The sequence below is a fragment of the Tupaia chinensis genome, unplaced genomic scaffold (genome assembly GCF_000334495.1).
Source record: "Tupaia chinensis unplaced genomic scaffold, TupChi_1.0 Scaffold000671_1, whole genome shotgun sequence".
Taxonomy (NCBI): domain Eukaryota; kingdom Metazoa; phylum Chordata; class Mammalia; order Scandentia; family Tupaiidae; genus Tupaia; species Tupaia belangeri.
In genome coordinates, this window is record NW_006160193.1 from 4,166,525 (window position 1) to 4,180,891 (window position 14,367).

At 57.4% G+C, this 14,367-nt stretch overlaps 1 protein-coding gene across 1 annotated transcript in view; it reads right to left on the reverse strand.

Annotated features, from left to right (window-relative positions):
* SLC25A29 (solute carrier family 25 member 29) overlaps positions 1-14,085 on the reverse strand; it is a 15,488-nt gene extending 1,403 nt beyond the window's left edge. Inside the window, exons 1-4 of the mRNA XM_006160013.3 lie at positions 13,738-14,085; positions 7,807-7,850; positions 655-738; positions 9-430 (exon numbers count right to left, since the gene is read on the reverse strand). Of these exons, the coding sequence (XP_006160075.2) occupies positions 9-394 (386 nt within the window). The 5' untranslated portion in view covers positions 395-430; positions 655-738; positions 7,807-7,850; positions 13,738-14,085. The remainder of the gene's footprint in view (positions 1-8; positions 431-654; positions 739-7,806; positions 7,851-13,737) is intronic.
* Positions 14,086-14,367: the final 282 nt, after the last annotated feature.

Here is a 14,367-nt window from a genome sequence, read left to right on the forward strand (position 1 = left end):
CGTGTCCCGCCAGCAGCGGCGTGGGCACCAGCAGCCGGTCGCCAGGCTCGCAGCCCAGCGCCCGCGTGAGCACGTCGTAGGACAGGAAGTAGACGCCGAAGCTGGGCGTCTCCCGCAGCAACGTGGACGCCATGCCGCGGTTGACGCCGCGCAGGCCCTCGCGCCGGTAGATCTGCACCAGGCAGTCCAGGGAGCCCTTGTAGGTGCGGGCCGGGCCCGCGTCCTGCAGCTGCAGCCGGGTCTTGGCCAGCTCCATCGGGCAGCAGATGACGCACTGGATGGCACCCGCCGCTGCGCCTGCCAGGAACTGGTTCAGCGGCGAGTCGCGGCCCAGCGCCCGGAGGGTGTTACCCTGCACTCCAAACACCAGCGCGTTGATGAAGGTGAGCCCCATGAGGGGCGAGCCTAGGCCCTTGTACAGGCCCAGCACCTGTGGGGGACAGGGGCCATTAGCGTCCACGGCCCTCCACTCAAAATGGTGGCAGCCCCAGCCCACACCAGATGCTCAGGACGGTCACACGGCCTGTTTTAGAGGCACAGTCTGAGAGGCCCAGGCCTCACGCCCCACATCCCCCAGGCTGATTTGCTGCGGTGGCCCAGCTCTGGTAGGAAGGCTTTGCCCCAGCCACCCCCTGCCCTGTGTGGGGCACTCACGCTCTCCTGCTTGACAATGGCCTGGAAGCAGTGCAGGGTCCCTCGGTACTGGGGCTTCTCCACGCTCTGCACCTGAAGCCTCACCTGGAAAGAGAGGGCCCCATCAAAGGGGGGCCAGCTGCACACACCCAGCTCCCCTGCCCTGCGCTCAGGACTGCCCGGGGAGTCTCTGGAGGCCACGGCACCACACACGAGGAAGGAACCTGGTAGCTTTCTGTGGCTCTTGGGGTTCCCAGGGTCCCTCGGTACTGGGGCTTCTCCACGCTCTGCACCTGAAGCCTCACCTGGAAAGAGAGGGCCCCATCAAAGGGGGGCCAGCTGCACACACCCAGCTCCCCTGCCCTGCGCTCAGGACTGCCCGGGGAGTCTCTGGAGGCCACGGCACCACACACGAGGAAGGAACCTGGTAGCTTTCTGTGGCTCTTGGGGTTCCGGGGGGGGCAGGGTGGGTACCCATGCCTTCTTGGGGAGGGGTGTCTGGGCAGGCATCTACAGGGACTGCGGCTGTCAACTGGCTAGAGGGTCCCCAAGACTTTGGACAAGTCGGGGCAGCCACGTTCCGTCTGCACTGTGCACGGACAATGTGCACGCACCAGGTTTGGAGGCCGGCCTGTACTTCGTCAGGTGACACAGCCTGCAGAGTGGCTACTGTCCCACCAGGCATCAGGCACTGCCTGGCTTCTGCAGCAGCCCACTGTGGGCATGGCCGAGTTAACAGAGCGGTGACAGGCAGCTCACAGCCTCCTGGGGGACCCAGGTTGGCGACTCCAAGGTCTGGCGGCACCGCTCAGGCCCAGCAGCCCAGAACCTCTCACATGCCAAAGTGCTCAATGGCAACTGAGAGCTAATCTCTGCTCTCGACACGCTGGCTCTGCCATGGCAGAGTGGGAGGGACAGGTCATGAACGCGGAAGCCGCTCCGTGGGAGTGGAGGATAGACTAGGTCAGGGACATTCCCAGGAGCTGATCCCCCAGATCCGATCAGAAATGATCCATGTTAGAGTCAGGGCCCGAGAGGGAGCCCCAGTGCCCGGGATGCGGGGGGCTGCATGCTCGTCGTCTCGTCCCCGGGCACTGGAATCCCCTGCCTGTGGGTCCCCTTTCCAGATGGGAAGGGGGGCTCAAAGATGCCGTATAACTTGGCCAAGGCCGTGCTCTGCAAGGACATGCAAGGCTGTGGTGGTCGGGACCGGGCACAGCCAGGTGCTGTGCGGTCAATTCTGGAACCGCTTCCAACTCACCCCACCGAACAGGCGGGTCTTCTGTTGGCAAATGCACTGCCAAAAAAGGTTCTAGGGAAAAGTAGCATCTCTGCATGTGCAGACCTCCACAGCGAGAAGCTGCTGCTCCAAGGAGCAGCTGGCAGCTGTGAGCATTGGCATGAGCTACCCCAGCACGCCCGCCCCGCTGCCCAGCACTCTGCCAGGACCTGGCAGTGGGGCCTGGGTTTGCAGAAGGGAAACGCAGGGTGCCACACCGACACCATGTGCTGGGTCGCGGGAAGGCTCGTGATGCCAGGTCTTCTGCTTTCTCATTGGCATTTTGGGCTCTCTGGTGGGACACCACCCCGACACTGGCACAAAGAGGCCTGTGTCAGCAGAATCCACATGGGGCAGAGTGGTCCCTCCCTGGGGCCAGACTGTGGTGGTGCCTGGGCTGTGCCTTTCCGCTTCCCAGGGCAGACTGGCGAGCGTGCAGGTCCAGCGGCCGGGACGGGCAGGCTGAGGGCACCTCGGCTTCGCCCACCAAGTGGCCAGAGGCCTGTCCTGACTCTGCTCCAGCCCCTGGGTCTGTGACGAGCCCTCCCCGTCTATGAGTCTGAAGGGCCTAGTCTCACCTAGAGCTGAGGGTCCTGAGATGTGGGGTGGCAGAAGCTGTGAGGACTGATGGACATGGGGTCCCCCTCCGGGGACAGGGGCATCTGAGTACAACTCCCTCGGGCTGGGGACTCTCGTGCAGATACCGCTCACCCAGAGGGACTCATTCCTCCACTAGCCCTGCCCGATCCCCTACCCCAGGGCCTGTACTCGCCGCACACCCTCCCTGTCCCCTGCCAGTCACAGAGGGCACTCTGGGGGTGGGAGTGGAAGGGGGCACATGGCAGGGTGGGGTCCAAGCCCGGATCTGGTGGGGGAGGACGGGGATGAGGTTCACCTGGTCTGTACTTACTAGGCGCTCCGGGTGAGGCTTACGCTCATCTACAACAAAGTTACTTTTGCTATGGGTGGAGACAGCCCCTAGCTCAGAAAGTAAAGGCGGTTAAAGCAACACGAAATCAACATCACATCCAGGTGCCGAGCCCCCAGCCAGCCCCCCGCCCAGCCCCTCCCCGGTGCCAGGCACAGCATCCTCGGCGGATCCCGATAAAAGCGACTTGGGCACGGAGCCTGGGATGACAGAAAACCACCTTGCACAGAATGCCCGCCAGGGGGCTGTGGCTGCGGTTCTGGCCACGACGTGGGGAAGACAAACCTTGGGGGCCGGCAGGCAGCATGGTGGCTAAGGGCGCTGGACTCTCACGTGGCCGACCACTGTCCGAGTCCCGGACTTGGTGACTAACTTTCTCGCTTGTTCTTGCTCCTGCTCTCACTCTCCCTTCCCCTCACTCCAGGCAAATTAAAGTAAATAAATAAATAAAGTTAAATAAAAATAATTCTTAAAAAAAAAAAGACAAACCGTGGACGTTTTGGTCTCAAGGTCCTGAAGAAATAAGCTGTTTATGTCCCAGCCCTGATGTCTGCGGTTGCGGGTCGGCAGGGGCTGACACGGAACCCGGGGGCTCCTAACTGTTGGGGAGTAGCACTCCAATTACACGGAATCCAATACCAAGCAAAGGGACCCAGGGCGTCGGGAATTAGGATGGTGGCCGTCTGGAAAGGCAGGCAGGAGGCGCTGTTAGGGAGGAGGACTTGGCCTGGGTGGCGGGAGCCAGGCTGGGCTCGTGCTGAGCCAGGCGGACACTGAGGGTGATGTGCTTTCCCTGTGCGTCAAACTTGAATGGCAAACAAGAACAGGGCTGGCACCGTCCACCGTGGTTACGTGCTCTGCACTGGGAACCGGAACCTACATGGCTGACCACGGTTCAAATCCCAGTGCGGTGGCTTAAAAGGAACAGACACATGTGCTCATGTGCCCAAGATTCCGGCAGGGTGGAGACAGGAAAGGACTCTGGCATGGCCACGCCCGTCGGCTGGTCCTTTCTTCCTGTCTGTCTCTCTCTGAAGAGTACAATTTAAGAAAGAAAAAAAAAAAAACCAATGATAGCAATAAGAAGTAAATCCCCTTTTGCCAAAACAAAGAACTTTAAAGAAGTTTCTTTAAAGAATTATTTAATTTTGGGACCAGCAGTTGGCGTAATGGCTATGTCGCTGGACTCCCATGTAGCCGACTGTGGTTTGAGTCCTGGACCCGGTGGCTTAAACTCACGCTGGGCGCATGTGCATGTGTGCCCAAGATCCCAAGAGGAGAATAGAGGAGAAGGGATTGTGGCGTGGCCATCCCTTCAGGGGGTTATTTCTCGCTTTCTATCTCTCTGTCTCTGTCTATCTGGTGAGCACACGTGCCCTATAGCAAAAACCTCTCAAAAAAAATTTAAATTTTATGATCACCATTTTTGACTTGCTATAGGGCACATGTGCTCACCAGAGATGGGGGGGAGTGAGAAAGTCAGCTGCCGATCTGGGGTTAGAACCAAGGTCAGCCATGCGGGCGTCCAGTCAGAGGGCTCATGCACGCAGAGAGGTGGGTGGGGAGCACCTCCTGACAGGACGGCAGTGCTGCAACCCTCCCTCTCCCAGTCCCCCTCCCTTTGCTACATTGGGTACACACGTCCATATGCCTCAAGCCACTGAGGGCTGGGATTCGAACTGTGGTCCGCCATGTGGCACTCAGCTCTCTGAACCATTAGGCTACAGAGCTTGTCCAAGATCAAGGAATGTTTACGGGCCTGTGCACATTTCTGGCTTTTGTTGTTATTTTAGAGAGAGATTCTTGCTATAGGGCACATGTACTCGCTGGAGAGACAGACAGACAGAAAGTGAGAAATCACCCCCCAGGGGAGATGGTCACGCCGCAATCCCTTCTCCTCCTTTCTCCTCTCGGGTCTTGGGCATGCACGCACACGCACCCGACGTGAGTTTTAAGCCACTGGGTCTGGGACTTGAGCCAAGGTTGACTATGTGGGAGTCCAGTGTCATAGCCATTATGCCAACTGCTGGTCCTGTACACTTCTGCTTTTCAGGAGGGTTCTGGGAAAGAAAGGATATTAGGAGTCTATTTTGTTTTTAGTATATCTCTTTCATAGTTTAAAAAAAACTTTTTAAGAATGATTTTATTGGGAACCAGCAGTTAGCGTAATGGCTATGTCGCTGGACTCCCACGTAGTCAACCACGGTTCGTGTCCCAAACCCAGTGGCTTAAACTCAGGCCGGGTGCGTGTGCGTGCATCCGAAAGGAGAATGGAGGAGAAGGGATTGTGGCGTGGTCATCCCCCCTGGGGGGTGATTTCTTGCTTTCTGTCTCTCTGTCTGGCAAGTGCACGCACCCTATAGCAAAAACCTCTCAAAAAAAAACAAAAAAAGAATTTAAAAAAATAATAATTATTTTCTTTTTCCCCGTAGGGGGGTGATATCTCGCTTTATGTCTCTCTGTCTCTTTTTGGCGAGGACACATGCCCTATAGCAAAAACCTTTCAAAAAAAAACTATTTCATTTAAATTTATTTATTTAAATTTGACCAGAGAGGGACAGAGCAAGAGAGAGTGAGAAAGTGAGAAAACAAGCTACCAGGTCCAGGACTCGAACCATGGTCAGCCATGTGGAAGCCCAGTGCCTTAATCACCACACCACTTGCCAGCTCCAAAATATTTTTATAGTATATTATTTTTGTGAAAAACAAACAAAAAACATGCTCCAATCATGTACCTGATGATTAAAACATGCTGGAACTAGCAAATGGCATAATGGTTACATTGCTAGACTCCCACATAGTCAACTGCAGTTCGAGTCCTGGATCCAGTGGCTTAAACTCATATCGGGCACGAGTGCATGTGTGTCCAAAATCCCAAGAAAAGAATGAAGGAGAAGGAATTGCAGTGTGGCTATTCCGTCTGGGGGTGATGTCTCACTTTCTGTTTCCCTATCTCTGTCTGTCTGGAGAGCGCACATGCCCTATAGTCAAAAGATCTCTCAAAACAAAACAAAACAAAACAAAAATCTAAAAAGTATCCGCACCAGTAGAGGGCATGGTGAATACTGCTGGACTCCCACGTGCGAGTCCCAGACGTGGTGACTTCAAAATCACACCGGAGGCATGTGCACGTGTTCCCAAGACCCGGAAGGAACACGGAGAAGGGACTGTACTGTCTCTCTCCAGTAAAAACTTACTAAAAATATATACACACACGTATATATATCACATGCCCCGGAACACGGTAGGGGGGGGCATCCTGGAGGCCGTGCACACACGTAAACAACGCGTCGGGGGAAGGAGATCAGCATTACTGAGGATGTTTAGGCTCTATAATGGGAGACGGTCGATAAAAGCAACAGGCGTTGGTGACAGGGTGTGACATTGTCCAGCCAGTGACCTCGGAGAGGGGCAGCATCACAGCATACGAGCCTGAGTGGGGCTGGCGGGCCGAGCTGATGACCAGGGGCAGGTTTTCTCCCCTTCACAATAAAAGGCTCAGCTCAAGGAGGGGCACTGGCCATGCCTCCGCAGCTCAGAGGGAGGTGTAGGCGCCAGGACCAAAGTGTCCCCACCCCGACAGGGACTGTCTGAGTGCGCCCGCGGGAGGCCTGGCCAGGCCCAGCCCAGTTCCTGGCCTCTGCAGAGCTGGACTGAGGACGCAAATCAAAGGGACTTCTTGGCTGGACACAGCTGCAAGAGGCCTCATGACACGTAGCCACAGATAGGGACGGCGTCATGTGGGCACTGCCCGGCTGTCTGGGCTAATCTGGCCTGTGGGCAGGGCCTGCGTGGACAGGTCCTCCAGGGCCTTCCTGCTGGAGGCCACGTGGGGAACTCAGGGCCCACTGCCTGCCGGAGAGTCTGGCCCTTCAGCCTCCCCAGGTGCCTGCGGAGGGATGGAAGGTTTGGCTTTGCAGAACCAGCATTTTACTCCAGCACAGATTACCCTCCTGGGCACCTGGGGCCGTGACCACCCGGCCCAACCCACTCTGCAGATGAGAACATCTGTGCCCAGAGGTCAAGTCTGGCCCAAGGTCAGGAGCAAACGGCTGGCAGAGGGGCCTAGAGCTGCTCACGGCCCAGGGACAGAACTTTTGAAGGTCTGAGTCGGTTCACTGGGCAAGGCCTCGTGCCCGCACTGGAAGAAGTCCCAGCCCGTTTTCTTGGCCAGCAAACACCTGGGCTCACCCACACAGAGGAGACAGGAAGTCCACAAGCCCAGCGTGGGATGAGGTGCCCTGCCTCAGGCTTTGTCCTCATCTCGGTGGGAAAAGGTGCCAAGTTCCATGTTTCCAGCGAGTGTGGGAGGTCTGGCCAGGTGGCTGCTGCTCACAGGGAGGGTCCTGACCCGGCCAGTTTGAGAAGCAGAACCCCACCACAGGGAAAGGCTTATTGGGGAATTTCCAACTAGAAGACGTGGACTGCCTTGGTTTCCTTCCTGGGGTGTCTGAGAACATGGGGCTGTGGTTTCTGGAGGTGTGGGGAGGGCCAGAGCCTGTCCCGAGGGCCCCCAAGGACACCTCCTGGGAGCAGTACTGAGTTTCTCACTAATGCAAGCACTGCTGTCCCCGAGGTTGCAGTCATGGTCGTGGGCCTTTTCTGGACTTCTTACTTCCCCGAGGAGTTGGGGGAGTCCGTCACCCAAGTAGTGGGTGTCCTTGCTCTGGACGAGAGGAGACCTGACCTTCAGCCCGCCAGTCTCTGCTGGCCAGGCCTCAGATGGACTTGGCCACGAACCAGACTGCACTCGGCCCAGCTAGGAGCCAGGACGGACCCAAAGGCAGGCTGGCCTCCCACCCTGGCAGAGAACCCCCACTCACCCTTTACCCCCAAAGCCCTGGCGAGCCCCTGGGCGCATTCTGGGGCTGGAGCTGGCGTGCGCCTCGAGCTACCCTACCCTGCACGCCCCTGGCCAACGCCTGCACCCCTCGCGGCCCGAAAGTGAGCAGGTGACGACACTCACCTTGACCGTGTCAAATGGGTGTCCCACAAGCACGCCTGCCACACCTGGAGGAAAAAAGGGGTCCCTTGTGATCAGATGCCTCGGAAACCTGCAGTGCTGGACACTGGGCAAGTCCTGGCGCGATGCGGGAGGGGAGGGACGCCGACCGGACCTGGCACAGGTGCATCCTCTCGCCCAGTGTGTGCCCGGTGTCCTAGGCTGAGTGGGCGTCCCCGCCGGGTCTGGGCGCAGGCTGCATGCACTGCCTCTGCGACAGCCCACCCTCCCAACTCCTGGCCGGGGCTTCCCTGGCTGCCTCTCCTGCAGACGTGGTGAGACCTCGCCCCTGCCCTGGGACAGCCGTGGAAATGCTACCCGGGAAGAACTGACCCCTGCCTGTCCCTGACGCAGAACCGGTGACGGTGACGGCTGCCACCTCGCTTCCTTCTGCCGAGGGGGTGAGGTGGCTAAGCAGTCACGCTTGGTTATTTATCAGCTCAGGGCCTGCCCCAAACCCAGCGCCCTCCAAGGACAAAGCTTCTCCCTCCAGAACAGCTCCCCAGTGCTGAGTTCGGAGCAGGCTGCATGCCTTTCTGTGAACCGCCATCACCACGGAGCAAGACAGCGTCATTTCTCCACTTCGTGGAAGAAGGGGCAGGTTCGGTGAGGTCACGAAACTGACACCAATTCCCGCAGGCCTGGCCTAGAGCTTCCAGAGCTGTCAAAGTTCTCTTTTCTACTGCTACTAGTGTGTGAACGTAAGTAAAACAGAAAACATCTGTGGAGTAACACGGAGGACGAGTACTACCTGCTGGTTACTAGTCTTAGATTTGCATTAAGAACACTGTTTCCAGGGCAGGCAGGCGGTGTGGTGGTTAAGGACATTGGACTCCCACATGGGCAACCATGGTTCAAGTCCCAGACCTGGTGGCTTGCCTTCTCACTTTCCCCCTCCCTCTCACTCTGTCACTCTCTGGTCAAATTAAAACAAACAAATGAATAAATAAAGAACAGCATGTTTCCCACTTATTTACCCATTACAGGGCTGTGAACCCATTTTATAGATGTGAAAACCGAGGTACAGAATCGATGTCCCCGCCACACAGCTAGTAGGGCAAAGCCAGGTTCGGAACCTTGACTTTCTAGGCTCGGAGCCCTCCTCTGCACCCAGTTACCCATGCCTCCTGTTCCCCATTACAGCTGGCTATCGTGAACTATCCAACATCTTCACAAACTGTACTGCTTTCATCTTCTTTTCTTCTTTTTTTTTTTAAAGTAAAAAAACCTGGAGCTACCATATTAGTTCTGGATGGCTCACATGTGAGTAATTTTTTCTTTTTTTGGGGGGAGAGGTTTTTGCTATAGGGTACATGCGCTCGCCAGAAAGACCGAGAGACAGAAAGCGAAAAATCACCCCCCAGGGAGAATGGCCACGCCGCAATCCCTTCTCCTCCTGTCACCTCTCGGGCTCTTAGGCACACACACACACGCACCCGGCATGAGTTTAAGTCACCGGGTCCGGGACGCGAACCTTGTTCGACTATGTGGGAGTCCAGCGACATAGCTGTTGCACCAACTGCTGGTCCAATCTTTTTCTTAATTTATATGGGCATGTGCACTCTGGAGAGACAGAGAGAGGAAGCACTCCCAGGCAGATGGCCACGCTGCAATCTGCCACCCCCTCCCCCCACTCTCCTCTCGGGATCTCAGGCATGCACATACAAACACCTGGCATGTCATTCAGGCCACCGGGTCCAGGACTTGGCCTGGGCCTGGAACTGAGTGGTCAGCCATGTAGGATCCAGCACCTTAACCACCACACCACTGGCTGGCCCCACTCTTAGCTTTCCGTAATGTCCTTGTAACCTTTAACACTTTGGACCATAAACCACACTTGGATATTAACTGTGCTGATCTTGCATGCTTTCTTAGTACACATATCTGATACAGTATTTTCCCAACTCTTCCAGACAGCACTGCCCACTGGGATGGGCACAATCCCTTCTCCATTTTCCTTTCATCTTTTAAAAGCATTTTTTAAGAGGGATTGGCAGGTGGCATGGTGGTGAAGGGCACTGGACTCCCACAGGGCTGACCATGGTTCATGTTCCAGACCTGGTGCCTTGCTTTCTCTCTTTTCCTCTCTCTCTCACTCTGTCCCTCTCTGGTCAAAATTAAAATAAATACATGCATACATACATACAGTGATATAAAATAATTCATTAAAAAAATTTAAGAGAGATTTTTGCTGTAGAGTACATGCGCTTGCCAGAGGAAGAGATGGAGAGAAAGAAAGTGAAAAATCACCCCTTCCAGGGGGATAGCCACTCTACAATCCCTTCTTCATTCTCCCCTTGAGATACTGGGCACACACGCGCACACACACGCATGAGTTTTAAGCCACCGGGTCTAGGACTTGAGCCCTGGTCGACTATGTGGGAGTCCAGTGACGTTACCATTACACCGTCCCCTGGTCCCCCTTCTCCTCCATTTTTCTACCTGGGGGGATTTTGGCCGTGCATGCACACACACCTGGCATGTTTTTAAAGCTGCTGGGCCCAGGACTCAAACTCTGTGGCTGGCCATGTGGGATCCAGCTCCCTTAACCACTAGGCCACAGGCCAGTCCCCAGCTTTCACTATTTTTTTTTTTTTTGAGAGGTTTTCGCTATAGTACGCTTGCCAGACAGACAGAGAGAGACAGAGAGACAGAAAGTGAGAGAAATCACCCCCCAGGGGGGATATTCACGCCGCAATCCCCTCTCCATTCTCCTCTCGGGATCTTGGGCATACACGCACACGCGCCCAGCGTGAGTTCTAAGCCACCGGGTCCGGGATGTGAACTGCGGTCGACTACGTGGGAGTCCAGTGACATAGCCATTATGCTAACTGCTGGTTCCCCCCAGCTTTCACTTCTGAACCTTTGCTAACTAATTTGTTTTACTTTTCTTCTGAACACTGATAGCTGGGTTTGGTTTTCTAACCCAGCCTGAGGCCATTTCAGGTCTGACATTCTGCACCTTCATTTTTTAAAAGAATTATTTTATTTAACTTCCTTCCTTCCTTTTAATTTTCTTTCTTTCTCTCTCTTTCTCTCATTTTGACCAGAGAGGGATGGAGCAAGAGAGAAAGTGAGAAAGCAAGCTGCCAGGCCCGGGACTCTGGACTCCAACCACAGACATCCATGTGGGAGTCTGGCACCCTTAACCACCACGCCACCTGCTGGCCCAGGGATAGTTTCTTTTCTTGCCTACGTTTTTGCTTGTTCTGGCAAATTACTATGGAGCCCCGGTAGCACATTAATTTGTACATTCGGGAAAAGGCTGTTTATTTCTAACACTTCTGATCACAGAAGCGAGACAGGCACCGCCAGCCCTGTGCCTCTCCCACCCAGCCCTGGTGAGGGCTGCCCCAAGAGGGCTCCCTTCCTCCGCCGCCTCCCAGATGTTCACCCAGAACCTACAAGTTGCAGAGCCATGGCTGTTCCCTCCGCTCTCATCTTGGGGTCTCTACTGTCAACTGCCACTCGGAGGCTTCCTGGGTTACCGCCCTCCGAGTTCTTGCTCAGCTGCAAAGCACACCTCCTAACCGGTCAGGACACAGTCCTGCTGTGACGACCCCAAGCCCCAGGCCACTGGGCGTCTACGGCGTCCCCGAGGGCTCTGGTGCTTGGTGCTGCAGAGAAACCCCTGCCCTCGTCCAGGACACGTTTATTCTGTCAGAAGCCTCTGGTTTTATCTTCAGGATCCAGAAATGGCACCAGAAGCTGCCAAGGGTGTGTCTCCTTTAACTGCCTGGATTCCCGTCAGCCCTTTCCCTCCGCAGATTCACTCTTTCGATCAGGGCAAGTTTCCAACGTGATTTATCCGCCATGTGCACTATCTCCAGACCTGCTCCTCTGCTGCTCCCGGGCCCCTGACAGCCACAGGTGGGTGTGAAGGCCCCCAGCGAGCCTGCCTGTCTTCAGGATGCCCAAACGTGGGCCTGGCTTTCTGGGACCCTCCTGCTTCTTTCCTTTGCACTCCCCCTTCTTTTCCACTTCAGGCTGTGGAGTTTCTAAATCGGAGCCTCCTCCTTTTGTTCTCCATGGGTCCTCGAAAGCGAACACGTGCATGGGGAGCCCCTAGGCCTTCTTTCTCCCTCCGGCTGGGGGCCTCTGCCCGCCTCTGCCCCGCAGCTAGGCCCAGCTCAGGCTTCCCTGAGTGCCCAGGTGCCAGCAGCGCTGGACAGGGAGTGGTGGGACGGGAAGAGAAGCCGCAGCCACCCCGCCTCCGCTGGGAGGCACATTCAAGGGCGGGCCCTGGCTCGCTCTGGACTGGTCTGGGTGCCCTGGAGCAAGTGCTTGGTGGCCTCCCTCCCCCAGAACCTCCTATCCTCAGTCCTCAGGAACAAGCTGAGCGGTGCCCCCATCAGAGCTCTCACCCTTTCAACCTCAAGGTCGCGAGAGAGCCAGTTTCCCTGAGGACACAGCAGCAGCAAGGGACCCATCACACAGGGTACTGCCCACTGCCTGGGAGAACCTGGACTCACAAGGTGCCCCAGGGCGGTGAGAGACCATGGCCCAGAGGCCCCTGGCAGCAGAGGTGGTGGCAAGAGGCACAGGACAGATGCCGCCCCGAGCTTCTCCCTGTGCCTCCCTGTGCCTGTCTTGTCCATGCCGCGCCCAGGGCCCTCCTTCCTGGGGAGTCTGACCAAGAGCCGTCCCAGAGAAGCACTGCCCGCTCCCATCCTGAGCCCAGGAGAGCAGGAAATGGCCAGGGGCCTCAGGGCCAGGTCCCAAGGGGGGATGGTGCCTGCACCCTGTTCCTCATCAGCCCCTCCGGAGGGCTGCCTGACTTGGAATATGACCTGGGACACGGTTGGGTCACTCTCCCAAGTCTGCCCCCCCCAGAGCCCCTGAGGCGGGGTGGGGGGGACCAGTGGCTAGGGCTGCATCCACGGTAGACTAGGCTCTGGGGCAGTGTGTACCCCAGTGCTGGGCAGGGCCTGCAGGGATGGGCACAGGGGCTGGACATGAGCTTGCCTCCTGCCCTGACAGGCAGAAGGGCGCTGCAGACAGAGGCTTCCTGTGCCCACTCATGGGTCCTGGGGACCAGTGGGGTCTCCAAGCAGGTCTGGCCTTAGAATGAGTGTCACTTCCCAAATGTCACCGCCCTGACACTTGTCCTAAGATGCAACTGCAGGGACCAGCAGTTAGCGTAATGGCTATGTCGCTGGACTCCCACGTAGTCGACCACGGTTCGAGTCCCGGACCCGGTGGCTTAAACTCACGCCGGGCGCGTGTGCGTGCGTGCCCAAGATCCCGAGAGGAGAATGGAGGAGAAGGGATTGCGGCGTGGCCATCCCCCCTGGGGGGTGATTTCCTGCTTTCTGTCTCTCTGTCTCTCTCTGTCTGTCTGGCGAGCGCACGCGCCCTATAGCAAAAATCTCTCAAAAAAAAAAAAAGATGCAACTGCAGAAGGAACTCGGTCTTCTGGGGGAAGAATGCTCCCCAGGAGCCTGGGAGGGGGCGCTGCCCCCAGACAGACACCCACCGCAGGTGGGTAGAAGGGCCAGGAGGGCGGCCTGGGGTCGGTCCTCCCCAGGAGGTACACATGGGGAGCAGCATGACCTGAGGGACAGATATGGTGCAGAGAGCAGGCCCCCGGGGCTACGGCCCTCCTCTCACCTTGCCCGGTTCCCACTTGCACAAAGTTCTAGGCTTTTCCCCCTCCAGCGGCTCCTGAAGACCTGTCTGGGTAACAGGCTGGGAAGTTCAGGTTAAGGCCACTGCTCGTCACTCCTCTGGGGCTGTCCCCACTGGCCAGTGGCTGAAGACATTATGAGGGCCAACCCCAAGCCGATGAAGACAAGAACAGGACAGGTGGTCCTGGAGCGAAACCGCCCCCACTGGCCAGACTGGACCTGGGGATACCCAGCGGGCCGCCAGGTCTCAGTTCATCCCCATAAATACCTGTTGAATAAATTAAGCCTCCAGATAAAAGCAGAGAAAGCCCAGACAGGCTGCCCTGCGTCGGGTCGGGTCGCAGGCAGAGCCTGGACTGCACACTGGCGACTCGGGCCCTCCTCGGACACAGGCTTGGGGAGGAAGGTGTGAAGGTGTTCGAAACCGCTTGCCCATCCGGCGAGTCCGGCTCACTCCGCCACCCGGGTGGATGAATGGCTCCCCTGGCAGCTCCCGGAACCGCGCAGGAACAGGGCTGCGTGCCCAAGCGTGACTCGGCGCCTGGGGTCTGGCCAGAAATGCTTAATGCCCTCCAGGCCAGCCCGCTTAGAAGTCTCCCGGGGGCCCAGCCCGGCCCAGATAGCTGCGGGGAGAGGGTGGAGTCTGGCGAAACTTCACGGTCCTGCTCCGGCTCTGGGTGGGCGCGGGAGGGGGAGGGGACCCGCAGGCTGTCCGGGTGCCCCGAACCACTAAGACACCTGCCCCGGGGCCGGAGCTAGCGCCCTCCCGGCCTGATGTCAAGTTCCGCCCTCGAGAGCCCCGAGAGCCACGAGCACTGCTAGCCCCGTCCGCGGGCCGGCAGATCGCGGCCGAGGACTCGCGGGCGAGCTGGCCTCCGTGCTCGACGCCGCGCCCCGG